This window comes from Taudactylus pleione, unplaced genomic scaffold (assembly GCF_031769625.1).
Source record: "Taudactylus pleione unplaced genomic scaffold, aTauple2 ptg000391l, whole genome shotgun sequence".
Taxonomy (NCBI): domain Eukaryota; kingdom Metazoa; phylum Chordata; class Amphibia; order Anura; family Myobatrachidae; genus Taudactylus; species Taudactylus pleione.
In genome coordinates this window covers 13,826,463-13,852,562 of record NW_028284792.1, presented here as the reverse complement: position 1 = coordinate 13,852,562, position 26,100 = coordinate 13,826,463, and the positions used below count along the sequence as shown (strand labels likewise).

Below are 26,100 nucleotides of genomic sequence, written 5' to 3'. Positions count from 1 at the left end.
GGGTTGAACACTTTCTTGGAAACCTATTCATTTGTAATTTTTATGTTAAATTGTTAGTGTTTTGTGTCAAGAAGTCCAATTAAGAAATGATATTAGCAAATATGTACATGAATATATTATTCATTCCCAACAGATAGGTCTATCAGTATATTTTCCCCTCCCACATGTGATGTTTTGCCTGCCTGCCAGCATTCTAGGAGTTGATAAAATGCTATTTAATTTCAATAGACTGCTCTAAATCTAGGAACATCTAATTAAACTAGCATCTGAATGTCACAACGTCAGCAAGAGTCATCATTATTTCATCTAGATGACTATGGATCAAGTTGGGTGTTTAGAAAGGGGGAAATGGGGAGGTGTGATTTGGCGGGATAGTGTTTCCAGCTAATCCAGATTCCCTGTCTGCAAAGAACTCAGAGCTGACAATACCAGGTGAAGTAAGTGCCACAAAGGGAAGGGTAATTTACTGCCACACATTAGCACCTGCATTGCTTACCTGAGTGCCCTCCCATAATAAATGCTGAAATCCTATGTAACATCCAAGTCAATGACTCAGTGAGTGGCATTCGAGAGAAAGTAGTAAAACTTTTTAAGACTCTCCAGAAGGCAGTAGTAATCTCCCTAGTATACTCCACAATCCTAATGCATTTCAAGCAGGTTCCATGTTCTATGAGTACCTATTCCTATCTTCAGAACAGGTCTGTAATTTTTTTTTTTTGTCCTCATACTGTAGATACATCCCCTTTTGTTTTGTACATATCATACATTTATGATAAAATAGCTTCTTGGTGCCTTAATGTCTAACATTTTTCTGACATTTTATAAGCACAAAAGGAAAAAAAAAAGGCTGGTCAACTACCACGAAGTGTGCTCCCTGTAGCTTATAAATGTACCACGGAATGTGGCCCACCAAGAGATTACTCTGCAACATATTACAGATTTAAGACCCAAGTATAAAAGGATTAGCAGGATGTGCAGTACAGTAAGGGCATGGAGCTGCTCCTTTTGTGTCTGCAGTCCTATTCAGTTCCTAGGGCTGAGCAACCATGTCAGATGCGTTCATCCTGATAATTACTGTTCAACAATGTCGCAGAATTTCCTGTGCATCTCCCACATTTAATTGGCAGCTATTGCAGCAAGATGCTTGAGAAATGGTCGGAATAACAGCACCTCACGTCCATCACTGCTAATTGAATTCCATAGTATGCATGCCACAGATCTTGACGTAAGATATACATTTTGCAACGACATAAACTAGTTGCAATTTTTCATGATGATCATTATTGTTTCAGATCATAAACAAAAATTGTGCATCTTTATGTAAAGCTCTTGATCGTGCTCTAAGCAGCTAAATAAAACCCCTATCCAAATGATTCGGCTTCTGTTAAGTGGCCAATTCCTGCATTTTATATGTTAAATTTGGGTAAATTCCCCTCAGCTAGCATTACATAGAATGGCTGTTAGAATCATTTCAGTTGAATAATGCCATTAATCTGAGACTCTTATAACTGTCACCAGAGGCATCAGTCTGCTTTTCTAAACCTTTTAACACTTGGCAACTTATTTGCGTTATTTGTACCCAAAGTATTTGCAAAGAAAATAATTTCTATTCGATAAAATATTTAGTCACCTCTCTTGTATATAAAAGCAATACATGTGCTATAAGCATAATGTAAAAATAAAAAAAATGCCAAGAATGGAGTAACCAGGGACCTCCTGCACATTGCAAAAATGGCTCTTGCAGCACTGAGTGGTTAATTCCCATGTGGCAACACAATTTGAAAGGACTAATCGGTGCAAAGTGTCCAATAGAAATGTTGATACCAATGTATTTTATTGTTCAGTAATGCAATGATGCACCTCAGTGGCCAGTGGCTTTTTGAATTCAAAGCACCAGGGCTTAAAGTTGTCTTAGAGACATGGTGGAATTAACCCCCTCTGCGCTTATTAAAGGGACAGCGTGCGGCGTAGGCGCGAGCCGCAAAAAGGGCCTAGACTCAAAAGAAAGGGGCGTGGTCACACAATAGTATCTCCATTTCAAATTACGCCACGCAGTGCCCTCGATTCACATTACACCACATAGTAGTGTCCCTTATTCATGTTATGACACAGGAGTGCCCCTTATACACAATGCCCGCATCAGTGCCCCTTATACACAATACCCTTATTAGTGCCCCTTATACACAATGCCCGCATTAGTGCCCCTTATACACAATGCCCACAGTAGTAGAGCTTCTTCTGCAGTGCCCACTATATTGGTGCCCCTTATGCAATGCCCACTGTAGTGGTCCCCCTTATGTAGTGCCTCTTATGTAGTGCCCCGATTGACAGTGTCCCCTGTAGTAATGCCCCCAGTAGTAGTGCCCCTTACACAAAAAAACCCAGTAACAATACTTAGCTTGAGCCCCGCTCCTGCGTCTGCTGCCGTCCGTCTGGCCGCCCGCTCCTCGGAACTATGGGAGAGACTTCATGACGTCTCTCCCATAGTGCCCACTGTGGAAGCCGGAGCTCAGGAGTGAACTCCGGCTGCCGCTGTAGAGAAGGAGCCGGGTGCCCGCTGGTAACAAAATCTCAGCGGGCGCCCGGCAACTCCCTGACAGGCCGGGTTGGATTGGCTGGAGGAGACAGAACTGGTTCCGTTTTCAAATAGAACTGACAGAATGCAGTACCACCCCAATTCGACCCACTTTAATCGCTGCCTGGCACTGTACCCAAGGTATCTGGTAGCTGCGACACTGTGTAAAGAAATATTGAGTGACCAGGAGCACAAGGAGCCAGGGCTTGAGTATTCTACTGACACTCTGCTCTTCACAGGTCAGGTCCCAGCTTGATGCAGGAAGGGGGGGGGGGGGTGTTGGAGCACGCCGGGACTAAGACATTTAAATTTAAATGACGTGTGTAGTGGTGATGCAGCCTTGGACTGCGGCAATTAGCAAGATAACCCCCACGAAGAGTGAATGTACTTTGCAGGCTACTGGGGACCATGAAAATATAAGCTTCACTACCCACAACGCTAAAGGGCTTTATAGTGGCAGTGTGTATATGTTTTTACTAAATCTATATGAACATGTAAATATGTATAGGATATATATTCAAGAGGAGTGTGGAGCACTGCAGCTGGGAAAACTACATTTTGGCCTGCAGTGCAAGGACGAGCAAAGCCTTCGGGAATGCCTCCATTTGTGCAGCAACCCCCCCGACCCACCTACAAAATGGGGCGAGCTGTCGAATTATTTTTTTTTTTTTCTCATTTATTTCTAATATTCGTGTTTCCTTTCTAGTAAACTGCCTGTGCGCTGCCTATAACCGCGCACAGAGTTGAGCAGCTGAAGGGAGTGCAGCTTGACGGTGACGGCCACGGAGGTGGAGATGTGTGCTCACCTACGGCACCCCCCCACAGCAATCCGGTCTCAACAGAGACCGCCTGGGCCCAGGGACAGAGCGAGCCCTTGCCCTTTTAGAGTATTTGGAGTGCAGTTCTCCAGTGATCTGTTTACTTTTATCTGCCTCGTCCGCTGTAATCAGAAAAGCGTGGCAGCGGTGGCTGACAAACTGAAGCTCGTCAATGCAAAGCGCTACTACGGCGCTGTTTTTATATGTGCCCAGTGTCATGTGAAATTGCCATGTAGACAGTTGGACTCCAGGGCTGTGTGCACAGACTGTCAGGTGGGGCCTAGTTGCGCACAGGCATCGGGGAAGCACTTCGTCTTCTCCTGGTTGAGCCGGCCTGGGCACAGGCTTTGGGTTGTCGCTCTCCGTCTTGGTGCAGCTTCTGGCACTGCAGCAGGAGGGACAGACTCCAGCGGCTGCCACGACTGTCTCTGCTATAGAGGGGGCTGTGTTGCCAGCAGTGGCCGGTGTGGTCCCCCAGCCGCAAAATTCAAGAAAGTTTCCGCTAAGAAGGAACAGTACTTTGAGAGTCAAAGCTGCGTTAGGCACAAAAGTGTCTTCCTTCTTCCAGGGGGCCTTTGGACGTTTTGGATTCAGAGGAGGAGAAGGAGGGTGATTTACTAGAGGCGTAGGTTCTCCCCGTGGGGGTGGATCTGGAGGCACAAGCGGTGGGAGCGTTAAAGCGTAGGCGCAAGAGAATTGTTACTTTCCCTGCTTCCTCGGATCTCTCTTAGCTCATCGAGGAGGCATGGAAGGCCCCAGATAAGAAGTTCTCTGTTCCCCACAAGTTTGCATTCCTTTAGCCTCTTCCAGCAGACGATGTCACCATTTGGGAGCAACCTGCCAAGGTTGATGTGGCACTAGCGCGTTTGGCTAAGCACACTGCTCTCCCGGTTCAGGGTTCCATGTCCTTTAAGGATTCACTGGATAAGAAATTGGAAGGTTGCCTTAAGTCCTGGGTCATTATTCACCCTTTGCTGGCCGCAGAGTGGGTGGCTCTGGCCATGGATACATGGACTGACAAACTCGTGGCTGGACTTCAGGTTGACTTGTCCAGAGATGCTTTAATGGACTTGGCAGAACAGCTTTGCGGGGCGACTGAATGTGTGTGAGGCCGTCTTGGACAGAGCTCAGGTAGCCTCCAGTGTTTCAGCTACATAAGTCACGGCTTGGAGAGCACTCTGGCTCCGCTTCTGGGACGCAGATGCCGAATGCAAACGTTCCTTGGAATCTCTTCACTTTGGCATGGGAGTGCTGTTTGGCACCAAATTTGATACCATTATTGCCCAGGCTACCGGGGAGGAAAAGCAGTGGAGACCGCATTTTCATGTCTTTTGCTCCTCTTTTTGTGGGGGGAGTGTTTCCTAGAGGTCAATCTGCCCGAGACTGTTTTTTCGCCCCGAGGGGTTCGGCTCCTCGGGGCAGGTTTGCTGTTGGCTACAGGTGCTCGGGATCCAAGGCTAAGTGAGGAGGGGCATTGTTCCCCGAGGTGTTATAATCAGCCTCAGGGGTCCACCGGTGAAATGTTTTTTTCACAACTGCTCTATCCCCGGGACGCGGAGAATAGGGTGGCCTTGGACCAGGCAATCTGTTCTCTACTTTCGGAAGGAGTTATTATTTTCCAGTGTCTGAACAGAGGTGGCAATTCTACTCCAACCTCTTCCTTGTTCGGAAACCCAACGGCACCTATCGCCCGAATTTGAATCTATGGGCCTTGAACACCAGACTTTGGGTGGACCATTTCCGGATCTAATCTATCCAATCCGGTGATCAAGGCATTGAAGCCAACAAATTTTTGGCCTCTCTCGACATCAGGGATGCGTACTTACACTCTCCTATTTGGGCAGATCATCACTATCGCCTCTTGTTCACGGTCAGCTCTGCTCACTATCCGTTCCAGGACCTGCCATTCGGCTTGGCCATAGCTCCACACGTCTTCACAAAGATCATGGTGGCGATGGTGAGCCAACTGTACAGGGATGGTATCTTGGTCACTCCTTATTTAGACAATCTGCTCATGAAGGCAGATACGGCTTCCCAGTTGCAGGTCCACCTGGACTGCACGTCGCAGGTACTTCAGAATCACGGCTGGATCCTTAACTCTCACCTGACACCTTGCCAGCACCTCCTTTTCCTGAGGGTGATCTTCAACACTTCCCTCCAGCGAGTCGTCCTACCAGAGTCCAAAGCCCTGGCCCTCCTGGGCTTTGGCCCTGGCTGTTGGTACCTAGCCTGTTCTTTTGGCTGTGCATGAAGTGTTGGGTACGATGGTCTCCACTTTCGAGACCATCCAGTACGCCCGCTTCCACTCGTGGGAAATACTCCGAAATTGGTTGGGGTGCATAGATGACCTCTCATCTCAGCTTCTGGTTCTGTCAGACAGCACTCTGCAATCCCTCTGTTGGTGGCTGGTTTCCCACCAGTTGCTCCTAGGTCAATCCTTGGTCAACTCCGACTTGGGTTAATGTGACCACGGACGCCAGTCTCATCGGTTGAAGCGCGGTGACTTAGAGTCTGTCTTCAGGGTCTTTAATCGCCATCGAAGGCTGCCCTATCGATCAATGTGCTTGAGCTTCGCACCATCTGTCTGGCTCTGTTGGGGGCCCAGTCCGTCCTAGCCGGCCGGTGAAGATTCAGTCGGACAACACCACAGCTGGTGACGTACAGTGAATCATCAGGGCGGCACCAAGAGTGTGAGGGCAATGGGGAGGCATCCTGCATTCTATCCTTGGGCAGAAATCTTTGTTCCAGCACTCTTGATTGTGTTCATTCGGGGCATGGAAAATTGGGAGGCAGGGGAGTGGTCTCTCCATCCGGAGGTCTTCCAGCAATTAGTTCGGACGTGACGCTTTCTAAAGGTGGTCCATCACAACTGCAAGGTTCCTCAAATTTGTGCAAGGTCCAGATGCTCACTGGCCTTCGCAGTAGATGCCATGACCATTCCTTAGACTTTTCATCTGACATGCCCCAATTCCCATGTTAACTCGGTTACTCTGATAGATCAAAGAGCAATGGGTACCGGTGATCCTAGTGGTTCCAAAGTGGCCATGCAGGTCGTGGTACACAGCTGACCTCAAGTTGGTGGTAGGTCCCGGCTGGCTGCTTCCACTGCGACCAGATCTGCTTCTGCACGGTCCGTTTCGGCACGAGGACCTTCTTCGATTTTGGCTTTAACTGCCTAGCTTTTGAGGCCAGTTTCTTGAAGGCTAAGGGTTTTCACTTTCCGTTGTACGTACTATGTTGCATGCCCAGAGACCGATTTAGTCACACAACTACAACAGCGTCTGTAAGGTCTAAATCTTGTGTTGTGAACGGCGCAAGGTGCACACATGCAGGTTTTACCTTCCTCTGTTTTTAGGCTTTCTTCGAGGAGGTTTGGAGATTGATTTGCGGCGTGGGTCCTTGAAAATAAAAATTTCCACTCTGTCCATTTTCAACCGCGTCTGACCCTTCTCTCAGAAGTTCGGACCTTTTGCAAGGGGTTTGGGGGTTCAACCACAGTTTCAGCCGCCGGTGGCTCCATGGGATCACAACTTAGTCCTCTCAGCTCTTAAGGAGGCTCCCTTTAAGCCTTTGGATTCCGTAGACCTTTAAATTTTTCACGTGGATATTGTTTTTTTATGTCCGTTGCCTCAGCTCGGCGGGTTTTCGAGTTGGGTCCTTGTCTTGCTAGCTGCTGTTCCTCAAATTCCATGACGATTGGGCGGTTCTCTGAACAGTTCCTTCATTCCAACCGAAAGTGCTTTCGGCTTTCCACCTGAACAAGGAAATTGTCTTTCCTGTGTTTCATCCTTCAACGATGTCCCGGGACGATCTTGCTCTGTTGGATGTCGTCTGGGTCCTGCGACTCTACTTGGACAGTACTTCTTCCGTTCGTCATGTGGATTCCTTGCTCGTTCTGTATGAAGCTCATAAACGTGGCTGGTCAACTACGAAGTACACCATTGCACGTTGGATCCGCTCAGTAATATCTCCGGCCTATTCTGATGCTGGGAGACGGCACCTGACAAAGTGTCTGCACATTCTATTCGAGCGGCGGCAAACCTCTTGGGTGGCACGCTTTGGGGCCTCCGCTGAACAGGTCTGCCATGCAGCTATCTGGTCCGCTATCCCCACGTTTGCTTGGTTTTACAGGTTTCATGTTTTTGCCTCCGGCAACGCCCAGTTTTGGGGTACAGTTCTCCAATCAGGCAGCCTGAGTGTTTCCTCCCTTGGAGGCAGGTTTGAACTTCCCATGGTACAGTGTCTCCCAGCATAGAAGAGAGGAGATTATTTTTGGGTACTTACCATTGAATCCTTTTATCCGATTCATGCTGGGGGCACTGCGTGCCCTCCCTCATGCTCATTCGTGTTGCGTTGTGTGTTTTGACTGGTTGGCCCCTGCGGTTCTGTGTTCTTGTTATAACAGTTTCAGTGGGTTACTGCTTCTCCATACCGGGCACTTTTAAAGTTGTACTGGCAGGATGGGGTTGTAGAGAGGAGGAGATTAGGGTTAAAGCTACAGGTTTAGTTAAGTGGACCCCATGGTCCATTGTCCCCCAGCATGAATCAGAGAGTATTCAACAGTAAGTGCCCCAAAATCCTCTTTTTTGGGCAACGCCTTTTAGATTTGCTTAAATAGGGGAAAATGTATGCTTTTCATCATGAAGAAGCTTCTGAGTGGTAGTTGTGCCTAAAATTGATATTTCTGTAGACAGCTTTTCTGCTAGGACCACTATTGCTGTAGAAGATTGAAACCGGCTGTGTCCTCCGAATAATAAAATGGAAAGATGTTTTAAGGAGCTTTGGGCCTGATTCATCGCACTGCTGAACTCAGATTCCCGATGTTTGGGATTCTGCGCAGGCACCAGACCCGTTCTGCGCTCATGTATTTAGAGATGTGGTACAGAGTGAAAGATGCCTGCATGCAAACATTGGACCTCATTCAGACCTGCTCGCAAGCGGGTCGATGTTTAGGCTCGCTCCGGAGCTCACTACAAAAGGGGCGGCTGTCGATGTTGATCGATGGCTTCCCCCGTTTTGTAGGTGTGGTTGGGGGGGGGTGGTTTCACAAACTGAGGCGTTCCTTAAGGAACGCCTGCCGTTTTGTGGCGGCCGCACTGACAGCAGCGGTGTCAGTGGGGGAGCTTCCTGCTTGATCAGAGCAGGAAGCTCCCTGGGGCTTGCGGTTGCCGAGATCCAGCCTTAGGGTCTCGTCGCAAGCCCCGATGGTCGCGATGGTCTTGACCATCGCGACCGTCAATCTGGTCGGTCGCTAAAGCTGTGTGTGGTAACCCACAGCTTAGCTGGCGACCAGGAGGCCGCACTTCAAAACCCAAGCGGCCGCCCACATTCAGAGCGACCACTCGCATTTTGCTAGCGCCTCTGAATGAGGGCCATTGTGTGAATATAGGGCAATATGGTATGCTGATCATCACTTTTCAAATTCTTTTTGACACAAACATCTCAAGATATTTTCCAACAATCAACAATGATTGCTTTCATAAACAGCATTGAAAGTTATGTCATGGGCAGAAGAAAATGTTATATCCTACTATGCGTTGCACGTAACATGCACAGACAACAGGATAGCAGGTTATCTGACGGTTTTTTAACTACTAGTACAGATGTTTTGACTGCCTGTTCTATTTCTGTTACAGAGACACATAGGGAATAAATCTCTGTTGATGCAATGGAGCTTTCAGCTAGGGCAGTGGTTCTCAACCTCAACACTCAAGCTTCCCCAACAGGCTATGTTTTGGGGATTTCTGTTTTTGGATACAGTAGGAGAATTACTGACCCAGCAGCATAGATTCTATCTGTGCATGATTAAAAAAAAAGTTCACAAAACATGACTTATAGTGTTTCAAGGAATAAATGAACAGGTTAATTATTTTTTGTCATAGGCAGAACAGGCTGCAGTGACTGCTGAATTTGAGAGCTACAAAGTCCGTGTCCATAATGTGTTAAAACAACAAAAGAATAAATCTGCATCTCAAGCTGAACAAGAAGCCTTCAAACAGGAAAGGTATCTTTTTTTTTTTTATATATTCCCATTATAAATTGGGTTTGATTACTTTCTCAGACATGTAAGTTAGGAATCCTTGCTTTCATAATGTTACTTTATTTTGTACTGTTTTTACCCAAACACTGTTAACCACTTGCCTGGCATGGTCGTATCAGATACGACCATACCAGACTGGGCTTTCCCTGACATGGTCGTATCAGATACGACCAGTCAGAAAAGCTCTATGGGCGGCTCCTGGAAAATAATTTTCTAGCAGCCGCCAATCACAAAGGGACCTCCTGGTCCCTCTGCACACTATGCCCCTCCCCGTGGGCCGAGATGACAGGGTGGAGAAGACAGGGTGGAGAAGTCCTTCTCTCCCTCCTTGCCGGCTAGCCGCAGCCCGGGGCTGCTGACAGGGCAGGGAAGGCAGCGCTAACAGCGCTGTCCTTCTCTCCCTCCAACTCCGGCTAGCAGCAGCCGCCGGGCAGGGAAGGTACCGCTGTCAGCGCTGTCCTTCCCTCACATCGGTAGCTGTGGTCACAATCGATGTTTCTATCGATGGCCAACAGTACTATATAGCATAAAAATTCCCATTTTTATGGTATACAGCGCTTAAAAAAAAAAAAATTTCTTTTAGAAAATCGTGTTTGATAAGTTTTAAAAAGCTGTTCCTGACCTAATTCAATCATAAAAAAAAAACGACAATTTCGGAGCGGTTTTTGGAGAGAGAATTCGTCAGTTAAGTGGTTAAATATAAAATTGAGAGAAATTTAAATTTACTAAAGTGTTGACTCATCTCACTTACTTCTCCACTCTGCTGGATGGTCAGTTATTTTAAAGTGCCCAAAGGACACTATGGCATTTCAATGTTCTTTTTATGTTTAATACAGTCATTGTTTCTTATCTTCCTTTTTATGCACATTTCTTTCTTTTTATGTATCTAATCTTATTCCCCCCCCCTTTCCCCTCCCTTTTTCTCAATTTTGGCACACAAATGGGAGTTATTCCTGGTCTACTGGCGATTTTTCATCCATCTGTGATGTTTTTACACCAGTGGACGATTGATGTGAAGACTTTGTGCACAACTTGTGAGGTGGACTATAATCTATTGTATATCCCTGTATGGGTTGCTGCTGATCTGTTAGAATCAGCTTGAAATAAATCCTTAGCCCAGTCTTTTCTGAGCTCATTCATCTCACCACATGTCCCGTGGTTGTAGATGAAAGTATGCGTCCCTCCACCTCTGTTGCTACTGCTTAATCTTCAGCAAGTGATGCCATACATCTCTGTTTTTGCAGCCAGGGGGTCAACCAGATCCATAGCAGTAACAAAAGAGGAAACAATTTGTATGCAATGCTTGGCCATATTGGCTCAAAGTCGGGTGAAGTTCCTCTTCCTTTGAGAGGATTATAGAGACCTCTTCCAAGCAATCATGGAAGAGTCAGAGTTTGACCTTTTGTCCAGTCCTGGTGCGAATCTGATCTGAGTGTTCTCATCAAGTGGAGGTAACACAAGAATCAGACATTGAGCAGTTCCCTGGTTATGACCGATTCTGCTAAACAATATGGAGCGGATTCCATAGTCATGGGAACCTGACAGTATGCTGTTTTAAGTGGAAGAAAGAGCAGATGATTTCCTCTCTCCTCTTCACAATTGGATACCTTTATTGGTGAGGCATGGACTTCTGTAGTGTGTTTGCAAAAGGTCACAACTATTTCAAGTCCATATACGTATTAGATAGTTCCTTCTTGGGGCCTATCTTAGACTCCACTTGTGTCAAGGCTATTGAGAAGTAGGCAAAGCAACTTCTTGTAGTCATGGAGGCCTGGATTAGAAATGGCAACCTTAGCAGTAAATAAATTCTTCTTTATTTGTCATTGACAGCACGAGTGATGCCAACGAAAAAGTACAACACATACCATATAATAGAACAGGCAGCAAAATTACACTGTAATACAACACCATAAAACTATTTAAGCTAACCGTTTAACATACGCACGGCTGCAGGAAAAAAAACTATTGTGCAAGCGCTTTGTGCGAGTATGCAACGCTCTAAAACGCCTATTTGATGGCAATTTCTCTAAAATAACGTGATTAGGATGGCTGGAATCTGCTAAGATAGAACTAGTTTTCTTCCGGAGCCTTTTTTCATATATCTCTTATGTACTCTGTAGCACCACTCCAATGATTATACTAGCTGTTCCAACCACCCTATTCAACGGACTCCGCTCAGCCGCAGTACAGTTCCCGTACCAAGCAACAATACCATAAGTCAAAACACTTTCCACAATGCTACGGTAAAAAATTAAAAGGATTCCCCTACTCACACACGCAGATCGCAAGCGGCGCAGAAAAAACAAACGTTGGTAAGCCCTCTTAACCAAGAAGGCTGAGTTTAAGGACCATGACAAAGTGTTCGAGACATAAAACCCCAACAACTTAAGGGAGGGTACTACCTCAATGGTCAAACTGCCTAGACACACCGGGGTGCTTATAGGAGTACCACACTTCCTAAAGTCGATAATCATTTCTTTTGTTTTCGTCGTATTTAGAAGGAGACAGTTTCCCCTGCTCCACTCAAACATATTATCCACCTCAGCTCTATAAGCAAGTTCATCCCCGTTGGTTATTAGACCAACGATAGTGATATCGTCCGCAAATTTCACGATCTTAACGGACAGAGTCTGGGGGACACAATCGTGGGTGAACAAAGAATACAGAGCAGGGCTCAAAATCCCTGCGGGACTCCAACATTCAACACCAACTCCTTGGAGCTAGTTTTCCCCAACTTAACCACGTGGGGTCTGTCAGATAAGAAACTTAGCAACCATCTACAAGTAAACCCATTTAGGCCTAAGCCAAACAACTTGGTAATCAAAGCACTAAGTACAATAGTGTTAAATGCTGAGCTAAAATCTACACATTCAATTGTTGCATAGGTATCCCTAGTTTCTACGTGGGCTTGCACCTGATGTAAAACAGTTAGGATTGCATCCTCCGTTGATCGATTCGCCCTAAAAGCAAACTGCCACGGGTCAACTGCGAAATGAGACTTTACATGATTCAGCGCCAGCCTTTCAAAGCTTTTCATCACAAGTGAAGTTAAGGCTATCGGGCGGTAATCATTTAAACATTTCGGGGGACCATTTTTAGGAATCGGGACAATTGTAGTTTGTTTCAGCCACTTAGGGACAAAGCAAGTAGACAGGGAAAGATTAAAAATAACCATAAAATTCCCAGCTAACTGGTCACTACATTCCCTCAGGACTTTGCCCAAGATGCCATCCCGACCCGCCGCATTCCTAGGGTCTACAGAACGCAGACATTGACGGACGGCCGGCTCGTGCAGCACCAAGGGCAACTCCCCTACCCTTAGATCCAATACGGGAACGTCAAGGTTACTACACCCATCAAATCGAGAATAAAACTCATTTAAATCCTCTGCTGAAGAACTGTCTGCACTCCCGATCTCTAATGTTTTAGCTTTATAATCAGTGAGCCTCTGCAGGCATTTCCACAAACTCCTGGGGTCACCACTCTTGTTAATCTTTCCATCCATTTTAGCGGCATAAGCCACATTAGCCCATTTAATGCCCCTACGGAGATCTGCCCTAGCAGCACAATACTTGACCTTATCCCCAGACCTAAAATACCTATCTCGTGCCCTCAAAAGGGAGCGGACTTCACCGTTTAGCCACGGCTTTTCAATTGCAAACACCTTAAAACTCTCTTTAATCGTTACACTCTCCACACAGCAATTTATATAGCGTATGACCATAGGCGTCAACAGATCCAGATCAGCTTTTCCTAGCTCATCTAGTACGCCCTACAATAGGAACATACATAGGGACCAAAAAAAGTGACACATGATCAGATTTCACTATATGTGCACAAACAATAGTCTCGTATCCAAGTTTAAATTTTGTGTAAACCTGGTCCAGGATATTTCCACCACGGGTCGGCACCCCAATATTCTTATGGAATATGGAACCTTTAGGTCCACACCGTTAAAGTCACCGGTCACGATGAATGCCCCTTCCACATAAACTGCTAACAATTTAGCCACGGCATTATATAATAAATCCAAGGCACAGCCTCCATTTGCCTGCGGGGGGCTTGGTTAGAAAAATAACAGTGTGTCTAGCAGGATAGGCATTTGGAAGAGGGAGCAGTTCACAATTTAGAAATATTTAGGGTGCCAACTTCTTGAAGAAAATGCTGGTGTCTAGTGTCCACCCAAAGGAATCTAAGAAATTCCTTTATCTCTACTGTAACTGACAAGTCCTAACAAATCTACTGCATAGTTAAATGTATGATAACTGTAACTCCATACAAACCTTTTATTTTGACAGTCACCTTTGCTGCTGTATGTACTGCAGTACTTATAGCAATTCTTGTTTGTGTTGACTTCAGGGAGCACCTACAGACCATGTTGGATCAAGTGAAAACCAAACTGCTAGAAACTCAGCACAGTGTGCAGATGAACATGGCAGAGCTCCAGGCTTTGCAGTCTGAACATGACATGCTGCTGGAGAGACATAATAAGATGCTGCAGGAGACTGTTGCAAAAGAGGCTGAGATAAGAGAAAAGTGAGTAAATCTTCAAATCTCTTTAAATAATATCTTCTACTAATAATAAAAGGGGGTGGCTATTATACTGTGCAATTTTCCCTACTTGTATTTATTCACTGTTGTGAGTTCTCAGAATTGCTCCTTTTGTGCATTCTGCCAGGGATCATGGTGATTATTTGCTCCTAGGTTTTCTATTCAGTGTTGTAGCAAATCAAGTTGGGCATGTTGAGATGGAGACCTTTTTGCAGTGCAACTTGCTGTTCTGTAAGTGAGCTACAGAATGTTAGGATATAGTGTATACCCTCATTTGCAGGGCAGGGATTCTGCAGTGTTTTATTACATGCTGTCTGTTCTGCAATGTTTGTAAGCCTTTTGCAAATTTTTCTTGTTGTGTTTGCTCTTTTTATGTACCTTGTTAGGTGCTGCGGACCCCTTGAGGTGCCATATAAATAATGGATAATAATTTCCATATAATAAATAGATCATGTATGAGATCTTCATTTTTATATTAAGATAAACATCAATTTGCATGAAGAGAAGTGTTCAGTCTATTGGTTAATTCTAGGTCTATAGTAGACAGACATGAAAATCTCAGTACAGCCATGGCCAAAAGTTTTGAGATTGACACAAGTATCGGGTTTTCACAAAGTCTGCTGCTTCAGTGTTTAAAGACCTTTTTGTCAGATGTTACTATGGTACACTGAAGTACAATTACAAGCATTTCATAAGTGTCAAAGACTTTTATTGACAATTACATTAAGTTTATGCAAAGAGTCAATATGTGCAGTGTTGACCCTTCTTTTTCAAGACCTCTGCAAGTCACCTTGGCATGCTGTCAATCAACTTCTGGGCCACATACTGACTTACAGCCGCCCATTCTTCCCTAATCAATTCTTGGAGTTTGTCAGAATTTGTGGGTTTTTGTTTATCCACCTGCCTCTTGAGGATTAACCACAAGTTCTCAATGGGATTAAGGTCTGGGGAGTTTCCTGGCCATGGACCCAAAATTTAGATGTTTTGTTCCGCAAGCCACTTAGTTATTGCTTTTGCCTTATGGCAAGGTGCTCAATCATGCTGGAAAAGGCATTGTTCGGCACCAAACTGTTCTTTATTCATGACTGTGTTCTTAGACAAAATTGTGAGTGAGCCCACTCCCTTGGCTGAGAAGTAACCCTACACATGAATGGTCTCTGGATGCTTTACTGTTGGCATGACACGACTGATGGTACCTTTCCTTCTCCGGACAAGTGTTTTTCCAAATACCCCCAAACAATCTGAAAGGGGATTCATCAGAGAAAATAACTTTACCCCAGTCCTCAGCTGTCCAATCCCTGTTCCTTTTCCAGAATATCAGTCTGTCCCTGATGGTTTTTCCTGGAGAGAAGTGGCTTCTTTGCTGCCCTTCTTGACACCAGGCCATCCTCCAAAAGTATTCGTCCTGTGTCATGCCAAGGGAGTGGGATCACTTACAATATTGCCTAAGAACACAGCCATGAATAAAGAATGGTACCAAAACATCCTCCAAGAACAACTTCTCCCAACCATCCAAGAACAGTTTGGTGACGAACAATGCCTTTTCCAGCATGATGGAGCACCTTGCCATAAGGCAAAAGTGATAACTAAGTGGCTCAGGGAAACAAAACATCGAAATTTTGGGTCCATGGCCAGGAAACTCCTCAAACCTTAATCCTATTGAGAACCTGTGGTCAATCCTCAAGAGGCGGGTGGTCAAACAAAACCCCACAAATTCTGACAAACTCCAAGCATTGATTAGGCAAGAATGGGCAGCCATCAGTCAGTATGTGGCCCAGAAGTTGATTGACAGCATGCCAGGGGGAATTGCAGAGGTCTTGAAAAAGAAGGGTCAACAATGCAAATATTGACTCTTTGCATAAACTTAATGTAATTGTCAATAAAAGCCTTTGACACTTATGAAATGCTCGTAATTTTACTTCAGTATACCATAGTAACATCTGACAAAAGGTCTTTAAACTCTGAAGCAGCAAACTTTGTGAAAACCAATACTTTAATACTCTATCAGTTTTCATCTATATAGTTGTTTTTGTTTTTTAACAAAGCAATATGTTGTATTTTATACATTAAGGTATTTAATACAGTAATTACACACAAAAGGTTTAAAAAAAAAAAGCAAGTAACTTTTTAAGCACGCATTTCATTTTTATTATTTAGGTGTCCTCCTATTCTAATACACATATTGTGATGGTAGATGTAAGTATTGTGGTCTGATGGAAAGCAGTTTGTCTAATGAACATTAGGAGTTTGCTGTAATCTTACTCTATACACAGTCTTTGTATTTTAAAATGTTTTGACTTTCAGGCTGTGCATGGTGCAGTCAGAGAACATGGTCCTAAAGACAGAGAATGCTCAGGTGATCAGCCAGTTGAGTGCCCAAAATGAAGTGCAGCGCAACAGTTTCAGAGACCAAGTGAGACATTTGCAAGATGGTCACAGGAAGACTGTTGAGACTTTGCAACAGCAACTGTCCAAAGTGGAAGCTCAACTTTTCCAACTGAAGAATGAAGTCACTGTTACAAGTAAGCATCAAATAAATATTTAATTGAACCCTTTCTATTTAAAAAAAAAAAATTTGTGGAAGCTCAAAAAATAAATCCTACTTACAAAGAAAATACGAACATACTATTTAACCCCACCCTCTACTCCCGACCCCCAAACCTATACCTTTTTGTTTACATTTGCTGTATTTTTAAATATTCATGAGTATTTATCAATCCTTATGTGACCAATCATTCATTAGGGATCAAATTCTATATTACTCATTCAGTGCAAATATTTTCACATTGCCTGCACTAAGGTTCTACATGTTTTAGGAGGCATGTGCATTATTTGTGTTAGAGCTGTGCAAGTAAGACAAAAAAATGAAGAAAAGAAAAACTATTTAGGAGCGTGTAGTGTTTGAAAGTGTGACATTATTGTATATAACTGTCTATGTCTCTGATATTCGGTTTTGTCGGTAACAATAATAAATGTTTTACATAATAAAGCCCAAGGGGTAAATTTACTAAAGTGAGAGTTCTTAGAATTGGAGATGTTGCCCGTAGCAACCAATTAGATTCTACTTGACATTTAACTAGCACCTTCTAGAAGATAATGATTAGAATCTGATTGGTTGCTGTGGGCAGCAACATCTCCACTTGTAAGAACTCACTTTAGTAAATTTACCCCTTGGGTTTTATTATCGTTACCGAAAAAAACAAATATCAGAGACACAGACTGTTATATACAATAATGTCACACTTCCAAACACTACAAGTTCCTAAATAGTTTTTCTTTCCTTCATTTTTTTGTCTTACTTGCACAGCTCTAACACAAATAAAGCACATGCCTCCAAATGCCCCGCAAATCATACCTGCCCTTTCGAACATATCAGTTGTGCCCTTAAACTTTTTTTTTCCCTTCCCCCCTCTCCTCAGCATTGGCTGTTTACAAAAGCATTACAGTCTGGATAGCCTCCTTTTAGAGTTCACAGACCGACCTGGTGCACTGTCACTGTCTAGGTCAGAGGTTCCCGAACTCTGCCATTACAGTCCACATTTTAAGTATACCCATGCTTGCGTCCAAATGGTTATATGATTTTCATTGAGGTACTTAAGTCACCTGTGCTCAAGCATGGATATCCTTAAAACGTGGACTGTAATGTTTGGGAGCCTCTTCTCTAAGTGATTAGCTATGCACAGCTGCATGCAGAGCCTTGCAAAAGTATTCATCCCCTTTGCATTTTTCATGTTTTGTTGCCTCACAACCTGGAATTAAAATGGATTGTTTGAAGGTGTGCATCATTTCATTCACAGAACATGCCTACAACTGTGAAGTTGTGTTTTTTTATATTGTGAATCAAACAACATTTAGGACAACGTAACAGAAAACTTCAGAGTGCATAACTATTCACCCCCCTAAAGTCAATACTTTATCGAGCCACCTTTTGCGGCAATTACAGCTGCAAGTCGCTTTGGATAAGTCTCTATGAGCTTTCCACATCTTGCCTCTGGGATTTTTGCCCATTCCTCAAGGCAACACTGCTCCAGCTCCTTCATGTTGGATGGTTTCCGCTTGTGAACAGCAATCTTCAAGTCTGACCACAGATTCTCAATTGGATTGAGATCTGGGCTTTGACTAGGCCATTCCAACACATATAAATGTTTCCCCTTAAGCCACTCGAGTGTTGCTGTAGCAGTATGCTTCGGGTCATTGTCCTGCTGGAAGCTGAACCTCTGTCCCAGTCTCAAATCACAGGCAGACTGAAACAGGTTTTGCTAAAGAATATCCCTGTATTTAGCGCCATCCATCTTTCCCTCGACTCGAATCACTTTCCCAGTCCCTGCTGCTGAAAAACATCCCCACAGCATGATGCTGCCACCACCATGTTTCACTGTGGGGATGGTGTTCTTGGGGTGATGGTATGTGTTGGGTTTGCGCCAGACATGGCACTTTCCTTGGTGGCCTGAAAAGTTAAATTGACCAGAGCACCTTCCTCCATACATTTGGGGAGTCGCCCACATGCCTTTTGGCAAACTCAAATCATGTCTTCTTATTTTTATCACTAAGCAATGGCTTTTTTTTATGGCTACTCTTCCATGAAGCCCAGCTCTATGGATTGTACGACTTATTGTGGTCACATGCACAGATATACCAGTCTCTGCTGTGGAACTCTGCAGCTGCCTCTCTGATTAATGCCCTCCATGCTCGGGCTGTGAGTTTTGGTGGGCGGCCCTCTCTTGGCAGGTTTGTTGTGGTACCATGGGCCTGATTCAGACCCAGTCGCTATGACCGTACGCTCGCATGATGCGTATGCAAATATTTGAAAGTGAAGCAGAGGGGAGCGATCGCTCGCCAAGGCATAAGCACGCCCATCGTACCTGTACGAGCGTTCACTTTGTGTATGCGGACTCCCCTTAGCGTATGCAGAGACGCCCACTGCCCCATGTCATCTCCTGGTTTATGAAAACATTGGTACATCGACCATTATCTGATGTGATCGCAGTGCTTGTGGTAGCTTCTTTTTTTTTACCGCAAGCATTGCGAGGAAATCTGTGGGAAAAAATGGCTGGTGACGTGTACTATGATGCTGCCTGTTAATTATGCACGCCTCTAAAAACGGCATTGAAACACTCGGGCACGCCTGCATTCGCATCTCCAACCCCCGTTTTTACTGGACTGCCCCTGTCACCACCCACAAATGGCCTCTCCTGTCACTCACTCTGCTGGGCTGGTTTTGTTGGGCGAGCGAGGGAACTGCGATCGCACAGTGTACTTCGCGCATGCCCACTGCGATGCATGCGCCGATTAGCAACCATCGGCAATTGCGAACGGACTGCAGATACTGTCCTGGTCTGAATCAGGCCCCATGTTCTTTCCATTTGATGATGATGGATTTGATGGTGCTCCGGGGAATCATCAAAGATTTGGATATATATTTTTTTATAACCCAACCCAGAATTGTAGTTCTCAACAACTTTTTTTTTTCCTGACTTGTTTGGACAGCTCCTAGGTCTTCATGGTGTGATGCCTCTTGCTTAGTGGTGTTGCAGCCTCTGGGGCCTTTCAGAAAAGGTGTGTTTATACTGACAGATCATGTGACACATAGATTTCACACAGGTGGACTTCATTTCACTAATTATGTGACTTCTGAAGGTAATTGGTTGCACCAGAATTTTTGAGGGGCTTCATAGCAAAGGGGGATTACATATGCACATACCAATTTTCAGCGTTTTGTTTATAAAGATTCTCCTTTTAAATATATTTTTCTCATTTCACTTCACCAAATTAGACTATTTTGTGCAGATCCATCACATAAAATTCAGATTAAAAAAATAAATAAATTACCGGTTGTAATGTAAGAAAAAAGGTAAAAAGCCAAGGGGGTGAATACTTTTGCAAGGCACTGTATATATCTCATCTTTTTGCAGACCCTTCAGGCACCCTGCAGCCCCCTAAGGGTTCACGGGAGAGAAGACCGGCTGACCTTCCTATCCTGGACTTGTACTCTGCCAGAGAGGAAGGGGAAGGAATGGAAACCATGGATACTGAATCTGTGTCTTCTGCCAGCACCCACATAGCTACACTAGAGCAGCTCCTCAGTTCACCTGATTCCAAAACTGGTAAAGATTTCATTTCTCTTTGGAATTTTTATTAGAAAGACCATTAAATGGAAAACAGATTATCTGAAAACTGCATATTTGTAGCTTGTTATATTGTGGAAACATGGCTGTGGACATGTCTGAGATATGCTGGTGTTCAGTGTTTTATTAATGGGTTTGAAACTAGTAAATGATGTGACATCTTTCATACTTCTCAATAGAGCAGTTAGTCTGGTAACACTCATACTATTTAGTGCAGATATGCCGATGAGCATTTTACAGAATAACAGACAGGGTACACATTAGACCACCCAGCAATCATTCCGATGGTCAGGGCAATTTCCCTTCGCCCCGGACCATGTAAGATTGCGTTACACATTACCCAATGTAATGAATGACGGAACGAAACCTCGTTCCGTCCTTCATTACACTGTACAGTCCTACATACAATATCATGATTGGTCGTGGAACCTGCGGGAGTATGCAATCGCGGGTACACATTAGACAAAGTGCCCAATATATCGTTCTGATCAACCTCGAAACGATATATCATCTAATGTGTACCCAGCCTTAGAATGCTTAACACGGGCTAAGCTTGTATCTAGTTACACTCCTACATATATTGCAACCTTTTGTAATAACTCTTTTTGGATTGTCACTCTTAGAGAAAAGCTTATTTGTTCAGAGGTGTTTAGAATGGTGTTTGCATAGGTTTCATGCATTTGGTATATATTTAACTCCTGCTTGTTCAAGGTGATCCACCTATAATTATGCATTCAAATGCCCCCATCATTCTTCATGTCGCTGCCCAAAACTTGGTAAAGCCAGTTGAAGCCACAGACCTGGGCAAGCTGACCGATGGCCACCTGTGTGTGATCAAGTTTGTTTAATTGTAGTTTGTTTAATATGGTCAATAGATGACTACACTGGCAGATTACGGTCATATGCAAACGAACTTTCAAGCGGTCCCAATATTGTTTGGACAAAGAAAAAAAATTAATCAGGATTGTTGATTATTTTATTGGACTACAGGCTGCAGTTCGTTTTAGGCCTTATTGATCCCAATTAAAAATGCCCTGCAAATCCCAATGTGTGAGTTTGCCAATATTTTATTTTTTTCCTGGTGCTGTATATCCATAATGGCATTACAAGGTTAGGTTTAGGGCTCCCGGGGAGACTTAGGGTTAGGCTAGTGGAAGGGGGTGTTAGGGTTAGGCACCCCCGGGGGGGGGGTAGGGTTAGGCACCCCCCCCCCCCCCCCGGGTTTAGGTTTAGGAGCGGGGAAATGGGGTTAGGTTTAGGCACTTAGAGGGGGGATTAGGGTTAGGCACTGGGGGGGAAGGTTAGGGTTAGGCTCCCATAAGGGATGGTTAGGGGGTAGAATTAGATTAGACAATACTTACCCTGGACGATCGGGATTTCCTCCTCTGTCGGGATGCCGCTGTCGGGATTCCAACCGCCAGGCATGGGTCCGACGGTAAATCATACCGATTCCGTGTATGCACCTTAAGCTATACTGCACTTTTTGGAGAAGGGAATTCCGCGCCTCTACCGTTTTTAAGACATTATATTCAGCAGTGTTCAGTCATCTTGTGATGGTAGAGTCTTATGGGGCACATCCACTAGCAGACATAGAAACGATTGTGACATTGTAATCGTGCAGTTGTTTCACAGTCTGTGATGTGCCTACACTGAGCGTTCAGTGTAGGCACATCAATCATCACCGAACATGGGCAACCTGAAGATGTCGTCAGGTTGACCAGCATGTTCGGGCGATGAGAGATGTCAAAAATGACCAGCGGGCGCACGCATTGCTGGTGGCTTTTTACATTAAACTGCCCTATTTGCGGACGATTAAAAAGCGATTGAACGTTAACTGTCGTTATTGCTCTGTTTAAACGCGTAGTGGATACGCCGCATTAAACATATACTGTAATGACACAGGTGATTGTGATTTTCTTGGATCATCATACTGTCTAACTGTTGGGGAATGTTGCTACGATATATCTTATCATATGCAAATAATCTATCTCCCTATATATAACACTTTGCAGACTAATGAGCATCAACAGCTGTTTCCTTGGCATAATGTATTTTCTTCTTGGCATGGTGCTAACATAAGAGTGAACTGCCAGAGTGTCTGCTTTTACTGAAAGGTGGCACAAGTTCCTGGTGATCAAATACTGAAATGCCCTTATTTATGTATTACCAGTTATTTATATAGCATGCACACATTCCGCAGCGCATTTACAGAGAATATTTAACCAATCACATCAGTCCCTGCCTCAGTGGAGCTTACACTCTATATTCCCTATCACATGCTCACACATACATACACACAGGTTAATTTGTGTTGGGAGCCAATTAACCAACCAGTATATTTTTGGAGTGTGGGAGGAAACCCACGCAAGCACAGGGAGAATATACAAACTCCACACAGGTAGGGACGTGGTGGGAATCGAACCCATGACCTAAGTGCTGTGAGGTAGTAATGCTAACCATTACACCGTCTTTGCTGCCCAAACACTTGGCTCTAATGATTCTTCATTGAAATGGAAGGATGTGCTTTTTCTTTTCATATGACTGCCTGTATGTATACTTATTTTGTATTATTTATTTGATTTAAAATTTATATATTTTTAATGAATTGCCTCCTCTGATTCCAGTTGTAGAGCCTCCCCAGTGGCAGCCAGAACTTTCTGAAGAAGAACTGGTGGAGAAACTCAATACAACATCAAAGCGCGTTGATCATCTGAGTGGTCTCCTGCATGACACAGAGGCAACCAACGCCATGCTGATGGAACAAATAACCGTGAGTCACTCTGGCACACATTGGGAACAGGAATTCAATTTACTAGATTTTAAAACCCTGTTCTCGGGAGGGCTCATTGTGTATAATACCAATTGAAAGAAGACATTTCATTACACCAGTGCTAGACATTCTGTGCCTTTCTTTAATCAACTCCTCTCTATTAGCTCCTCAAGAATGAAATTCGACGTCTTGAAAGGAATCAGGAAAGAGAAAAGTCGGTGGCAAATTTGGAATATCTGAAAAACGTTCTGCTTCAGTTCATTTTCCTCAAGGCAGGCAGCGAGAGGCAACGTCTCCTTCCCGTCATAGACACAATGCTGCAACTTAGTCCTGAAGAGAAAGGAAAGCTGTTTGCCATTGCTCAGGGTAGGTCATATAATGTGAGGCATAATAACAATGAAACTAATCCATGCCATTAGGGGATGTGCAGCCCCAGTTCTTGTCTCATCATTAGCTTGTGGGTCGCACAGTGTATAAATGCTTACCTAATGTTTTCCCTATGTCTTTTCTAATTAAGGTGAGGAAGAATCTGCTTCGCAGCCTGCTGGCTGGGCCTCCTACCTCCACAGCTGGTCGGGACTCCGATAGTACTGAGGACACTAACAGCACAAAGAAACTAATCATTTAAGATTTGCACTATCAAGTTTAACAAATGTTTTGTATGTTGAACTTTTATTTGTCCCAAATAATTTGTATGTTTTACTATATCAATATATTGTTTTGGTTATAAAGCTGGAGTCTCCCAGTTATCTTTTCAATTGAGACATTTCAGAGTGCCTACTTAGCTATGAGGATTGAAATATTGAAGGAATTCTGCACAAAAGAGTTATTATTGATACTGTATCATGCTTTCATTAATGTACAAGGGGGGGAAATGTATGAAGGGGTGATAAGGGGGAAAACGGTAACTGCGCAAGTTGAGTGCTGCAGTTACCACTTCCTTGCATATAGTAATACAGGGATGCTACGCGCCCCTGTCATAATCGGCGCTCCTATCTTCCACATAGAGTGAGCAATGTGCAGGCAAATGTATGGATGGTCAGTGGCAATGACCGTTCCAACAGCTGCAGCTATCGATTTGACAGCTTCCGATGGTGCATTCAAAAAACAAATGCGGCTGTTATCCGGACACACTTCACCATGATCCGGAGGTGAAGTGGGTCCACACAAATAACGTCCGTTAGCTGCCGAATAATACATCTCCCCCTATATTCTTTCTTCACCAAGGTAACATTTATAGTACATCTGCATGGAAGAAAGAAATGTTCCATTTACTTTAATTTTCAGTAAATATTTGTGTTTTGTTCTCACATTCCTAAAGAAAATATAAAACAAAAACGTATAGAATAATTTATGATCTATATCATGGTACATATTCTATTATAAACCAAAGAATATATGTGAACATTGATTAAACCTTTTTATTTAGTGGGTACGTGGTCTGTTTATAACGTACTTGAAGTAAGATAGAGGAATGGGCCTTTTCGTGTTGTTCCATTTGCTGTCCCCATTTTATATAGATGAAAATACAGTTGGGATTCTTTATGAAAAACCAATGCAGAGGAATAATGTACTGTTGCCCTATCATATGTGAAAGTATACAGTGTAGTTTACAAAATGAAAGCAAACACCTAGTTACTATTAGTAGCAGTACATTTTCCTGCTAGTCCTTTTCCATTAGCGTCCCCAGTGTATGTTCTGTTTGTGTGAATCTCTCTGGGCAGTGTCTTAGCAAGCTTAGATTATGTTGATTGCCTGTTTATTCTGAATGTAAATTTAGCACTAGTACAAAGTGATCTGTGAGAGACCATTAAGGAATGTTTTTATTGATTTGCTTGTTCTGTTTACTTGAGTCATTATTTAAATAACCATATTTAAGCACCTTGATCCATTAACACAGCTGCAGGCATTAGAATTTGTAGAGCTAGTCTGTCTGAGCGCATGCCACTATAGTCTGCATGTGTTAGGGGAGGCAGTATTCTCAGAAGTGAAAGGTAAGGACACAGGTATTTACTGTATTGAAGAGAGGGATCGCTTTCCTTTTGTAGGATCTCCTCTAACCAACACCCTGGCAATAAAATAATTATATACCTCAGCTTTCTTGGCAAATGTGAAGATAGTGTAAATAGAATCGCTGTAGATTTCCTATGAAGTTTGTTTTAAAATTCACTACCTAAATGTCATAAAAGTACTGTTTTAGCATGCATTTCTCAATTTTGTTTGAGGCAGTTAAAATGTTATTCAGAGATTACCTGAAATAAAACATGACCAATTAATATTGTGATTATAAATTTTAATTTACATTAGTATTTGTTTTGCACTTTGCCTAAAGGAAATTTTTGTTTGTAATGTAATACGTATCGACAATCGGTGCTGTGTGAAGCATTGATATGTACACTGTACAACTTATTACCAATAGCAGAATGTGACTAACTATGGTAATGCTCTGCACAATTCACACATTATACTCCCTTGTAGTACTGTGTGATATGATAATTGTATTATAATTAGTGGTAGTATTTCCAACAAAGTGCCTTTTAATTTCACATGACTCTTTGGAGTAGATTTACTAAACATCCTTTTTTCAAAGCCGCCGTTCTTCATGACTTTGACCGATCATTTTGAAATAGCAGTTGTAATTGATGCTAACCTGGCCTGGTTTAGCATTGATTCCTGTTGCCGTTTTAAAATGATCAGTCAAAACCACGAAGATCGGAGTTTATTCCCTAGTTGTTTTCCCAAGAGTACTGATCACTGCAATCATATCTCTTAAGGTTTACTCATTGGTGACAAATATGTTTTCGTTGGTTGCCAATTTGTAGCTGCCACAATGTGTTGTCCAACATAGGCAAATATTATATCTTACTAGGAATAGTTGCTTTGCTCTATAATTTAGAATATAAACCTGGGTCCATTGGTAGACAAAAAAAAAAGCATATGCTTGTTAAGGAACAATTATTTTAATAACTGCTTTGCTCATTGGTGTATAAAGGAAATTAACAGTGGTACTAGACATTTTCTGACTACTTTGTAGTTTTGCATAAATGTGATCTTAAATGTGTACAGATCCTCATTGAAGTCATAAAACTAGATAAGAAGAGAACACACTAAATCACATAACACACAAATACATACTTTTTCAATTATTTATTGATCTATATTATCCAGCATTATGTTTCTTTGTCTGAAATGTTTATTATATAGTTGTGTACCTATGCTTT

The 26,100-nt window shown here is 43.4% G+C and overlaps 1 protein-coding gene across 1 annotated transcript in view; it reads left to right on the top strand.

Annotated features, from left to right (window-relative positions):
* The window catches only part of GCC2 (GRIP and coiled-coil domain containing 2), a 62,032-nt gene extending 36,877 nt beyond the window's left edge, over positions 1–25,155 (top strand). Inside the window, exons 17-23 of the mRNA XM_088445978.1 lie at positions 9,276–9,397; positions 13,793–13,969; positions 16,289–16,506; positions 19,897–20,088; positions 22,734–22,879; positions 23,044–23,245; positions 23,397–25,155. Coding sequence (XP_088302104.1) covers positions 9,276–9,397; positions 13,793–13,969; positions 16,289–16,506; positions 19,897–20,088; positions 22,734–22,879; positions 23,044–23,245; positions 23,397–23,467 — 1,128 coding nt within the window. The 3' untranslated portion in view covers positions 23,468–25,155. The remainder of the gene's footprint in view (positions 1–9,275; positions 9,398–13,792; positions 13,970–16,288; positions 16,507–19,896; positions 20,089–22,733; positions 22,880–23,043; positions 23,246–23,396) is intronic.
* Positions 25,156–26,100: the final 945 nt, after the last annotated feature.